Source organism: Zea mays, chromosome 4 (assembly GCF_902167145.1).
Source record: "Zea mays cultivar B73 chromosome 4, Zm-B73-REFERENCE-NAM-5.0, whole genome shotgun sequence".
NCBI lineage: Eukaryota > Viridiplantae > Streptophyta > Magnoliopsida > Poales > Poaceae > Zea > Zea mays.
In genome coordinates, this window is record NC_050099.1 from 204428984 (window position 1) to 204441712 (window position 12729).

A 12729-nucleotide genomic window follows, 5' to 3' on the forward strand; every position below is an offset into this window, starting at 1 on the left:
CCATTGTACACCTGGGCCCTCTCCTTACGCCTATAAAAGGAAGGTCCAGGGCTCCCGTACGAGAAGGTCGGCCACGCGGGAGAACGGGCCGACGCACAAGGCTCTCTCTCTCTCTCCCACGCGAGCGCTTGTAACCCCCTACTGCAAGCGCATCCGCCCTGGGTGCAGGACAACATGAAGGCCACGGTTTCCCCTTGCTGTTTTCCCCCCTTTGTGTTCCGTCTCGCGCCAACCCATCTGGGCTGGGACACGCAGCGACAATTTACTCGTCGGTCCAGGGACCCCCGGGGTCGAAACGCCGACAGTATCTATTTTTTATTAAAAACCACTACCTCCGTTCACAAATATATGACATCATTGACTTTTTCAAAAACTTTAATCACTCGTCTTATTCAAAATATTTATTCAAAAATGTAAAATTTTTAATTCAAACACAGACTACCTTAAGTGATAAAACAAATCACAACGAAATAAATGATAACTTATTCTTTTTTTGAATAAGACAAGTGGTCAAAATTTTCTAAAAAAGGTAACGGTGTCATATATTTATGAGCTAAGGGAGTATATTGCGACATAGCTAGATTGAATAAAACATGGCTGCTACCCCTATTAACAATTGTTTCTTTAGCAATCCCTTTACTACCTTGCCATGTGACCATGTTTCTATAACATGATTAATACTAATTGATTTTTTTATATTTAGATCAATAAAATTAATTCTCCAAACCGCTCTAGCCAAATAACAATGAAAAAAAGGTGTTGATTGTTTTATTTTGGTTATAGAAACTACACTTTAGGCTTTTTTTTCATTTTCTTCTTTTTAAAGTATTCTTTTCCATTTTTCTTCTTTTTAAATTGTGTTTAGTAAGAGTCACTCCTCTTCCTACCTAGATACCAGAGAATGATTTTGATCTTAGGAGGGAGTTTTAGTTTCCACATGATTTGTAACATATTTCGAGGACTTCTCATCGCAATAACGCACAACTAACACGAATCCAAACTACAAACCAAAAACCAAATAAGATGAACAAAACGATGACCTAATGATACACATATAGCACTCCAGGAGGTGCTGCATGTTTTACAGAAGCTTCTCACAGAACCAAAAAAAAAAACTTTTCTATGCACAAACGGACACAGAGAAGCCCCAAGCATGGAACACCTACCGGCAAAAAAGGCACAAGAATGAACAAACAAACGATCCGGAACGCACACGCTGACGCGGTTGAGGTCAAAACAACCTGGGGAAGATTCCCAGAGACTGAGGGAGGATTTGAACTCGGCGAAGAACTCCAGTGGAGAGCTTCCTCTGCTGTTCACCGTCGCTTCCTCCAGCTGGCCGATCTCCTGTCGCCGGACATTATTCTCGGGAGGTTCAGGAGGGAGTTCACCCGCGTCACGCCTTCGAGCGCGGACCACTCCTCTTCCTCGCTCGTCGATATGCACTCTGCCAGGCTGCGAGCAGACCCGCACCTCGCAGGCTCCTTCAGGACGACGGGAGGCTCGTGCTCGTCCGCCGGTACAATCTCGTCGTCGAGCTCCCTTGACGTGGTGGAGTGCTGCAACGGAGTCGCCTCGGCACTGTGCTCCGCGCTGGATACTACATGTACACCAGCATCTGCGACTGCCATGTCCTCGTCGACCTCACCGGCATCCCGCCTGCAGACCTCCTCCCCGGTGGGCTCTGCCGTCTCCACAATGGCTTCGCTCTCGCTCTCTTGAGCCGAGCCAGCACGATCCAAGAACAAGCAGACGACAGCGCAGTCATCACTCTTGGATGTTGGGAACTTGAGCCTCCACGATCTGACAGCGCTGTCGACAAGAGCCCTGGCTGCCGTTGCCCGAGACGGGGCTGACGCCACAATATCAACGGCCTCCTTGTTCGAGAGAACGTCCCACACCTACATGCACACCGAGCTTCATCAGGAATATGAAATAAGTTGATGCAGCTATACTTCGTAGAACTTTTGGCCTGTGAAGTCCATCCTTTTCGTGCAGCGTTTTAAGTAAGAATCTAAGATGGTTACCATGCGTACGTACCCCATCGGTGGCTAGTATTATGAATTCATCCTTCTCGGTGAGAAGGCGATACGATATCTCTGGAACAGATATCAAACCATAGTCTTTAAGGCAGAAGTCGCCGAAAGCTCTTGCCATTGCCAGTCCAGGGGAGTCGTTATTGGGCAACCACACTCTGGCGACTTCTGGCTCATCCTGAAGAGCAAAGACTCGTCCTTTACATTGTTGTATCCTCTCAGCTTCCCCTATAAAAGAAAAGAAGAAACAAAGATTAAATATCTCCACAACCCAAAGGAAGCGTCGATCTGGACAAGTGTCTGCACCTCGAGGACAGAAAGATCAGATATGCAGATTACGACGGTCTTCGGGGGTCAATGAAATGATCAGAGTGAGAACTGAACGTACTGGGAAGGTTAGGCTTCAAATCAACTGTGAGTTGCAGAGCAGTTAGATTGTTAGAGGCGTCTCTTGTCCCCATAATTGCTCTCGAGTCCCCAAGGTTTCCAATTACAAGGTCCAATCCCTAACAAGAACAGGTCCAGCTCATTCAGCGATTTAATTCTACTTCGAACACTTTTATTAGAAATCTGGAAGTATGTGCAAACACCAAGGCAAGTTTTGAAGTATCAACCACCTGTTTCACCAACGTTACCGCCGTAGACCCACTGCAGAAACAGTCAACTGTGGGATGCAGCTTGAGTTCCTTGTCCATCAATTTGAAAGCTTTTAGGTAAGATCGCTTAAGTGGAAGAAACATCTCAGGAAGCTTCTCAGTGTTATCACCATCTCCCCATTCGTCATCGACAATAGAAGCTGTTTCTTCGGAGTTGATACTTCCAGAGATGCTTCCATTTTGATGAGGACTAGAGCAGGGCCCATTAGCACTAGTCTGCCATTGTGTGCGCAACTTGACAGGAAGTGAATCTCTAACTTTCTTGGCGACAAAATGACCGTATGGCCCATGGCCATCAAACACACCACAGAAGATGCTGTCACTTGAGTTAAAACTCTGCAGTGACAAAGAAAAAAGCAATTTTGTACAGTAGTCAAGTAATAACTTTTATTGCACTATAAATTGGTACTTTTTTCTTCTAATCAGGTAGTAATGCCTGTAATTTTCTAGAGAAGAAGTTATGTATTCTACTGTTCACTGAAAAGCATTGAGATAGGCTGATTGACAAGAGTTTCAAGTTTCAATAGACGCTGCAGGTTGCATCTTATTTGGTCACTGCTTTTGCAGTATTAAAAGAAAAAACATCAACAAAGAATACTAAGGAGCAAATCAGTATCTACGCAAAGAAAAAGGAAAAATATCGCATGGGCACCCAATCATCCATGGAATGGAACTAGCAAACTTAGGAATGATGGCACACAATAATACGAAGTGCGTAGGTCTGTTTCACAATGCGACTGGCTATCTTTAAACTAAGAAATATTCCTACATTACATCAAGAAAAATCCTATCAGCAGGCAAATCGATCTGCAATGCTGTCACGTGAATACTGTGAAATGTAAAATATGAACTCTGGGCATTATACATAAGACAAAAAAAAGAGAAATAATATTAAAGAGTAAAACTGAAACCTCAATATGGAAACAAAGACACATCACCCAATTCTAAGTTCCAACAAAACTAAAAAAATGTACCTCATTCTAATCAAGGAACCTATAGGCATAGTCATTTTATTGTCTTCTGAAGAACATGATTGGCAATGCAACTTAGAGAGAGGATGCCTTTACGTCTTTGACTTGTGCTAAACTAAAGTGTACAGATATACTCACAAGACAGCAACCTTACATACGTCAGCTAGGTCTAAAATTGTGTGAGGCCAGCCATAGGTCAATTTCACATTCTCCCACTGCTATACTCAACTTATGAGATAAGGATCACAACATAATGGGTGATAGAATCGATTTTCCTTACCGGTTGCTTACTGATGAAACTAAATACATTTTGATGAATTGATTATGATGGAACTTAAAAAATGGAATAAGACAGCTACACTTAGGCCCAACCAATTGCTTCACAGCACGAGCACATCAGGTTCAAGAAAGCAGCAACGCGATACCATTCGTCGAATAAAAAGAGATCAATTCAAAGGAAGGTACAAAAGTTATCCAAAGGATCACAGGAAAGAATCTCGCCTGGCCTGAACAACAAACAAAGTTTAGAACCAAAGGTAAAGACGATAAATGAGCAATGCTCCAATAATGGATTCTTTGCTGCTTTTGAGAAACCATCAGACAAATTTATGCCGGTAATTTTCAACTCATCTGAAAACTCGTCACTTTCAGATAAAAAGCTCGATTAATCTACAGGAAACAACCGCGCATTTGGAATAAAGCCGTCCCGTCCGTAGATTATAAAGGGGTGCGAATAAAACCTAACCATTAAAAAAAATACTCGAATCCGAACAACAGCTACAGATCCGAATCTATCTAAATCACTGTTCACTGTAAATAACACCTCACAGAAATCAACTCATTTTTTACATACATACGCTTCTCCCCCTCGAAATCAAAACGAAACCGAATGTCCCCAACCGAAACCCAACCAAGCCATTACCCATTTACCCTGAACAGACAACAGCTAAAGAACACGTTGGATTCTGTACTAGTGCAGCCGTGATAATTTTCAACACCAGGATCATGCGATTATGATCTCACCTCCCACACGACCATGGCGTCCTGGTTGGTACCCTTCCGCCCCTGCTGCGTGTGGAGGCACGCCACCGCGCTGGCGCCGTTGCCGCACATCCTGCCGGAGACCCGCGCGAGCTCGTCCTCCGTCATCTCTCCCCCTCGTCCGGGCGGCTTCTTGCCGCCGCTGGGGAGGCCGCCAGCCGCGCCTTCCCGGGTCCCGCGGCGCCCCTTCCGCCACCACGCCGCCGCGCCGGCGCTGGCGGCGGGGGTCTCGGAGGAGAGGCAGGAGCCCATGGCGGCCAATGGGACTTGGGAGGGAGGCAACACGGTGGAGCACGGAGTGGTAACTGCTGCTGCTGCCTGACTGTTGTGTCCGCTAGCTGCAAACTGCGATGTGGCTTGCCATTTGCAGCTCTTTCTTGTGTAGTTATTTTTGTATCATCTGGAGTGTATGGTCTTGTTAACTTGGAGGTCTGCGCTTAATAAAAATGCCATATTTAGTTTCTAATTAGGGTTTGGTTGGGAGTTGGTTTAATTGGCTATCATGATGATGTTCTCCTCTTCTTATGCGTGATGGAATCCTATGAGGCTATGACGGGGAAATGGGGAAATTTTTACTCCAAGATAAGGTCACTTCGAAGTGGTTACAATGGTCTTCCCATGAGTGATAATGGTGACTGTCTCGATAAAGACACGTTTCCTTTAATTCATATTCATCTGTATTTCTAAGCTACATGCATGCTTAGATTTTACTGTTCGGCTGCAACAGCTGCAGCCGGATTCAGCCCAGCCGGACAGATTTTTAAGCAGTACAATAAATATGCAGAGAGCAGTAAACCAGTGCAAATACTAGGACCGAAGTAATTAATATGGGAGAAGGCAACAGAGGGTAGCCACCACAGCAAGCATGTGCCTCTGCTGTCGTCGACACACTGATGGGTAACGCCGTACAAAACTACATTTTTTTCTTTCTTTCTTTTTGTGTTTGTAAGTGCAATTGTGCAACTAATCCACCAACCTGCCACATGATGGACGCATTGGATCTTGACGGCAAAGTAGTCAATGACTCACTAGATGTTTGAATGCACTAGTTAATAATTAGCTACTAAAATTAGTTGCATTTATTTAAACAGTCTAACTAATAATTTAACTATTAGCTACTTTTAGTAAATTAGTTAATAGTTAGCTAGATCTTTATTAGCTAGCCAATTCCACTAGTAATTTTTTAGCCAACTAACTATTAGTTCTGGTGCATTCAAACACTCCCTCAATACATGCAAAATACAATGCAATCGCGCTTTGAAACGCATAGTGTAATCTAGAAAATACATTGTCAGTTCTTGGTAACGACTTAGTGCTCTATGCACGACTCCAATCCACCCATCTTTTATCATACCACACTTTTGACACAGGAGGAAACTTTTTTGGTGCATCTGCTCCTGTTTGTTTGGCTTTAATTCGTATCGGTTTCTATTAATTTTACAGTGTTTTGTTCTATGGATTGCAGCTGCAGCAGTTTAAACGACTGACTTTAATCCGAAGTGCCTTATCTTCCCGCTATACACTTAGCACAATGTTCTCTCTGTCATAGCCTTTTCTTTGTCAGCATGGAGTCAAGGGGACAAGTGATTACCTTATGGGCTACCCTTTGTCCTCATCAACACAAGTGGTTACCTATATATATAGTGCTTTTGCTCCTTTAAACCACAGTTCATCTGTCTTGTCTTGTCTTGTTTAGAGAAATACTTAGGCTGAGCGCAGTGACGAACGCTAAAGCTGAGCGCTATATCTTTCAGTTACTGCAAATGCTGCAGCGGCGTACTGGAAAAGCTGCCCGCACTCTCTCTCCCGCCGCACCGACGCCAAATGTAGCGCTCGTGATCTGCCTACGCTAAATGCTGCTGCTGGGCCCAGGGAGCAGAGGACAGCAGCGCCTGCCTACTGAAAGCTGCTACTGGTGGGCCCAGAGATGTATAGGGTAGATATATAGAGTAATCGTGACCGCGGGGAATTGTTGGATAGAGTAGAGAATCTCGCTGACCAGGATGGAATATTCCTTTTAGGGTAGAGAAATAGAGTAGTATGAGTGCGGATAGTCTTATCTCTTACCCTTTTTTCATTGGAGCCATCTCTGTCCCTCTATTCTCATATCTTTTTATTTCCTGTAGGGAGGGAACACAGTTGCGCATGGATACTGTTGCTGTATAGTGTTGTCTGTGTGTTTTTTTTAAAAGTGAGGTTAATGCAGCGGTGAGATATCTCTTGCCAAGTCAATGCAGCGGTGAGATATGTATACGTGCTGTTTTTTTAAAAAAAAGTCAGAAAAGCTCGACGTTGATGGATGTGTCATGTGTGGGACATGTCCAGATTAGTACGTAGTAATCAACTCACACAGTGCAGTGCAGGATCGGATAGGTCATCTCAGTCTCATCCGACACCAACTAAGACTATGTTCAGCGGTTACCTCTAAATTTCTCTCTCTATATTTCACTCATGTGTCATGTCAGCGTTCTCTTCCCCATATATCTCCACTCTGTACAGCGGTTCCCCCTAAATCCTTCCCTTATACTCCCTCCGTCTCAGGATATAAGGCGTAACCACTTTTTATTCTTGTCCCACAATATAAGGCGTGCTCTCTCTATGCATACGTATATCGATGCAGTGGTATAGAGACAATTAAATGCATTTCTTGGTCTTTGAACCAGAGGTGGTTACGCCTTATATACTAGGACGGAGGGAGTACCTCACTATAATCATAAAATACCATTTTCCATACCTATTCACCATCTATTATCAATTTTTTCCCAACTAATAAATACACGTGTGCACTAATAACGAGGGAAGGGGCCAGCCGGTGCCAACCGCTACCACTGTAGCAATGGTAGGAGGCACCGATGTACGCTCTAGCGGGATACTGTTGCGTTGCCGTCACAGAGAGGGGAGGGGGTACACGGCGGGCACCATTGCACACAGTCTAACAGTGCTGAATCTTGGCTACCACCAACTAAAATGTGCATGGCCGTGTGTGCAATGGCAACCACAGTCCACAGCGAGAGAGAAAAGGCAACCGAAGGCGGCACGAAAAGCAGCCGCTTTATTCGCCGGCAAAGCTGCGGCTGCGGCTGCGCTAGGCGCTAGCTAGCTGCTGCGCGGGCAGGTGGCACCAAAAACCCTCGTGCTTTCGGCTGCCCGCCCGCGTGGTTTTCACGGAGAAGCCGCGGAACCGAATGGCAGCAGGGGCAAGCGATCAACTTGCCAAGCAACGCACTGCAGCACTACTGTACTGCACCGCAACAGCGCGGCGGCACAGTAGCGCAACCGAAGGCTCCACAACTCCGCCTTCATTCCCCAATCCATCCTCGCCGCCCGGCGCCCGCCTTTCCCCACCTCGACTCGACGCGACGTCGGCCCGACCCGATCCTCGGCACGGTGAGCACCCTCGTCCCGCCCGTCCTCTATCCCCCGCGCCGTGAAGTGACCTATCGATCGATCGATCGTTCATCCGGGCGCTGGTAGTGGTAAGCTTCGGTTCGATGGAGGTAGCTGTTGGCCGCGCTGGGTCTTTGTCCGGCCGCAACTGCGGGCCTGCGGCTCGCGATTGGCGTCGCCTCGCCGGCGGATTGCTGGTTTCGTCTCGTGATGCCTCAGTGGTACTACTTGTTAGGGTTTGCTCTATGGGGAACTGGCCTGTATCATTGTGGTGATTCTGATTCGCATGGTTTATGGACGCTTGTAGTAGAAATTCGGCGACTTTCGTTTCAGCGTGAAAATTCTCATAGATTGGGTGCAAAGTTGTGCTGTTTCAGTTGGTTGGTTCCTTCCTCAAGTGCCTTGCATTACACTTAAAACTGGTGTTATTACTCTTGAACTGTGTTGATGTAGTCGTGCTACATTGGTACTCCTAGTGGAACAAGGTGTACTCCTAGTCGAATCCCTTTGTGCATAGTTTTATAAATTGGAAGTTTTGCTCACAAACGAAATGCTGCCACGGGTTACATATGCTCCTAAATAGAATAGCAGTGCTGTTGTGTGATCGGTACTAAATAGCTTTCAGTTTTGGTTCCGAAATGCATTACTTTGTTGGTAGGCACTCACCATAACATGTCACTCTGTGAAATATGCTGTTGGGCTATGTTTGTGCTGAAAGTCCTTGTTTTTTGGTGTGTTCTCTCTCAGGAATCTTCTATTGGATAATGTGGCGTTATTATCAGAACTCCACTCACCATCCTCTACTTTGACTACATCTGATCCAATTGGACTACTGGACCAGCTCTTTTCGTCCAATGGGAATTGTCAAGATAGGAAGCCGTGAGCCTGCAGCGAGGAGTGGTTACAGTTGTGGAGGTGAGGACCTTACACGAGAGGACAGAATGCTTCTCCAGAGCTTTCCTGATCCAGAATCTCTTGGCTCTGACCAGGCGGAGGTGGACTGTGAGCTTGCATCGTCGAGAGGCCAGATGTGCAATATCCCCTATGGGATTTATGACCTGCATGGTGGCTTGGCCGAGGTTCTTTCTTTGGAGACATGGAATTCATGCCTGACGGAAGATGATAGACTCCGTCTAGCAGCCTACCTCCCGGACATGGAGCAACAGGACTTTGTCACAACCATGAAAGAGCTGTTCAGTGGGGATGCTATGTTCTTTGGAAGTCCAGTTAAAAGTTTTTTTCATGGATTGAGTGGTGGGCTCTATTCTCCACAAGTTTCTCAGGCAAGGGAGTTACTGATGATGTTTCAAAGACGAAGGCATTATCACTTTCTCAAGTGGTACCACGATGATATGGTTGCTAAGTTTGCATCCATGAGCAATCTGTTGAGGAGTTCTGATACGAGTGCAACTCTTGGAGAGAAGCTTCCCATCTCGCGCAGGCACGTATACGAGAAGCGTTTCCCATGTGTTAGTCTTAGCAGTACCATTCCACCAGTTACTATCAAGGATGAAACTGCCACTGTTTCATCACCAATGGAATGCGCTAAACTTGCGGGTGGGCCATTAAGCACTCATTGTTCAACCAGACATGATGAAAGAGCCCATGCAGCCAAATCAGTAGAAATGAACTCATTGGAAAGTCAAATCCTCCGTCCTCTCAGTGACCCCATGCAAAATTGTAGTAAACTGCCCAAAGGTGTGCTGAAAATAAGGACTGGTTGTGCTTCTGTTGCCGATGGCAGTGAAGGGACGCGTCATAGACCTGGACCGGTTCTAGCAGATCAACCAGGAGCACAGAGCTCCAGAATTTGCACTCCACCTCTTGTTTTTAGACATGGTGTTCATGGCTTTTCTGAGAATCCATCTTCTCACACCAACAGAATCAACAGCACGTCTGACAGCTCACACCGTACTCCCTTACAACGGGAGGGTACACTAGAACCGTACGCACCAATGGGCAAAATCCCACCTCGAGTCCAAATGACAGTTCCACAGGAGCACAGTGCGGTTTACCCTTCCATGACAGGCTTCTACCAACCAGCAGCTAACCATAGCTTAGCATATTCCAGTGAAGCATACGGCACCAGAGAACGTGCCCACATGGAAGACCTTCTGAAGAACTTCGGCTGCGGTCAAAACATCGTAGCCCATCAGATTTCTCCTGATCCATATGCGAGAGCCATGGATGGCCTTCAAACAAACGGATACTCCAGTTCGAAAAACGCTGAGAGTATCTCAGACATGCTGAGCCTTGGTACAAGGACATACCCGCTTCATAGCAGTGCCTCGGAGCTGCTGGAAACCGTGTGCAACCACCGTGAAGGCGCACCATCTGCCAATGCTGTTGCTGAAGCTGAAGAGTCTCGTCAGTTCACTTACACCTACGCGAGGAGGAAGCCGCACAAGAGATCGACTATGGCGGAGCGTACAGTGCCACCAAGTGCGGTAGACGGCATGGCCATCATGAAAGCGAAGGCAATCAGACTCTGAACTGGATCTTGTCAGCTGCAAACATTGAGAACTGAACATAGTTGGGGCTGGGGACAGAATTTAGCATCCACCTAACATAGTAAATAAGCATGAACCGTTTTACCTTCTATAGACCAGACCCTCCCAGCAGAATATATGCCTGTTGTCATTGTCAAACGGGATAAGTAACTTAGCTTACACTGAAATGCTGAAGTATGTAAATCAGCTATATCTTTCTCCTGTTTTCAGGAGCAATTTTGCCCCGCTATTATAGATGTCCAAGAGTGCCGTTCCATGTTGAGCTGCGATATTTCTTCTGTTACTCCAGTCATGTTGTGCCTTTTTAGCTGGGCGGATCCATGGTGGGCTGGACGGGGCTCGGACCGTCACCCCTCCATATTTTATTGGAATAAAAGAAGAAGAGTGAGGAGGGAGTGAGAAAGGAAGGAGACGAATGCAGAGGAAGAAGCAAATCCATATCTTGATTTTCTGCCGCTTTCATCTGGCATATTCAATTTAATTTCGAATCTGATTCATCAAATTCAAATCTGAACTAGTTTGGTCGTTGTCTTACTGATCAGTTAGAAATTGATTTTGAATGATATTCTGAGTCCCATCCAAAAACCTTCTTTAATTATAGGATCTATGAATTCATCTGGCCACTTCATTCTAATGTATGAAGTTTTTATACCCTGCAGTTCTGTAACGTGATCTCAGCCGTCCAATGCCGATCGAGATAATAAAGCTTTCAAAATATATTGCCCGTTCTCCGCCAAAAGGGTCATGGCGGCGGCGGTTCGCCTCCTCCCTCTCCTCGGTCGCCTCCTCGTCGTCGGCGAGATCCGCCGGAGCCCGGACTACCTCCGCCGCATCATACCCCACCTTCCCTCACACCCGAAACTAGCCGCCGCCGTCTCCAGCCTCTACTTCCCGCTCTTCCCGTCCTCCGCCACCTTCCTCCACAACCTGCTAATCCGCGCCTCCGCCGCGTCCCCTTCCCCGCGCCTCTCCTTCGCCGCATTCTCCTCCCTCCTCCGGTCCGGCCACCTCCCGGACCACTTCACCTTCCCCCCGCTAGCCAAGTCCGCCTCCAAATTCCCTTCCTTCCCGCGCACGGGCGCGCAGGTGCACGCCCAGGCCGCCCGGCGCGGGCTCCTGGCCGACGCCTTCGCCGTGAACTCGCTGCTCGCGATGTACGCCGCGTTGCGCGACGCGGCGTCGATGCGGGGCGTGCTCGAGTCCTGCGCGGAGGCCGCCGACGTGGTGTCCTGGAACACGGTGGTCGCCGGGTACGCCAGGTGCGGGGAGCTCGGGAACGCCAGGCGCGCGTTCGACGGAATGCCGCGCAGGAACGGCGCGTCCTGGAGCGCCATGGTGGGGGCCTACGCGGCGGCCGGGCAGCTGGACGTGGCGCGGGACATGTTCGACCGGGCGCCGGCCGCCGGGAGGAGCGTCGTGACCTGGAACTCGATGGTGGCGGGGCTGGCGCGCCACGGGCTGCTGCCGCTGGCGAGGAAGATGTTCGACGAGATGCCGGCCAGGAACCTCGTGTCCTGGAACGCGATGGTGCGCGGGTACGCGGTGAACGGGGACGTGGACGGCGCGAGGGAGCTGTTCGATGCGATGCCGGAGAAGGACGTCGTTTCTTGGACGTGCATGGTTTCTGGGTACGCGCGGGCCGGGCGCCACGCGCAGGCCCTCGAGCTGTTCAGGACGATGCAGAGCGGGGACGTCCGGCCTAACGAGGTGACCATGGTGAGCGTGTTCTCGGCGTGCGCGCGTCTGGCCGCTCTCAAGGAAGGGAGGTGGGCTCACGCCTTCATCGGCAAGCGCGGGATGGTGCTCGACGACGGTTTCAACCTCGGCGCCGCTCTCATAGACATGTACGCCAAGTGCGGGAGACCAGACGTCGCGGCCAAGGTCTTCCGTTCCCTGGACCGGAAGAACGTCTCCGCGTGGAACGCGCTCATTGCTGGGCTGGCAGCGAACGGCGACGCTCGGCGGTGCATCGATGTGTTCGAGCAGATGAAGGTGTCGGACGAGAAGCCGGATAGCGTAACGTTCGTCAGCGTGCTGGCAGCCTGTGCCCGCGCGGGGCTGGTTGATGAGGGTCGGCGGTGCTTTCGGAGCATGTCGTCTGGTTTTGGTGTGCAGCCGGAGCTCAAGC

General features: G+C 48.3%; 2 protein-coding genes across 3 annotated transcripts; one reads left to right on the forward strand and one right to left on the reverse strand.

Annotated features, from left to right (window-relative positions):
* Positions 1-1020: 1020 nt before the first annotated feature.
* On the reverse strand, positions 1021-5054 carry LOC100272727 (putative protein phosphatase 2C family protein). The gene is made up of 5 exons (NM_001360109.1): positions 4687-5054; positions 2654-3028; positions 2425-2542; positions 2041-2264; positions 1021-1901 (listed from the first exon to the last, which is right to left on the reverse strand). The coding sequence occupies exons 1-5, from the start codon at positions 4954-4956 to the stop codon at positions 1317-1319; spliced, it is 1572 nt and encodes a 523-aa protein (NP_001347038.1). The 5' UTR covers positions 4957-5054; the 3' UTR covers positions 1021-1316.
* Positions 5055-7758: 2704 nt separating this feature from the next.
* On the forward strand, positions 7759-11135 carry LOC100383376 (DNA-binding protein-like). 2 transcript variants are annotated; one of them, XM_008679380.4, is made up of 3 exons: positions 7759-8091; positions 8839-9006; positions 9081-11135. In XM_008679380.4, exon 3 carries the CDS (start codon positions 9120-9122, stop codon positions 10581-10583), a length of 1464 nt encoding a protein of 487 aa, XP_008677602.1. In that variant the 5' UTR covers positions 7759-8091; positions 8839-9006; positions 9081-9119; the 3' UTR covers positions 10584-11135. The 2 variants fall into 2 exon arrangements, with proteins under 2 accessions (XP_008677602.1, NP_001169502.1); NM_001176031.1 differs by having other exon boundaries at positions 7903-8091; positions 8839-10856.
* The last annotated feature ends 1594 nt before the right edge of the window (positions 11136-12729 follow it).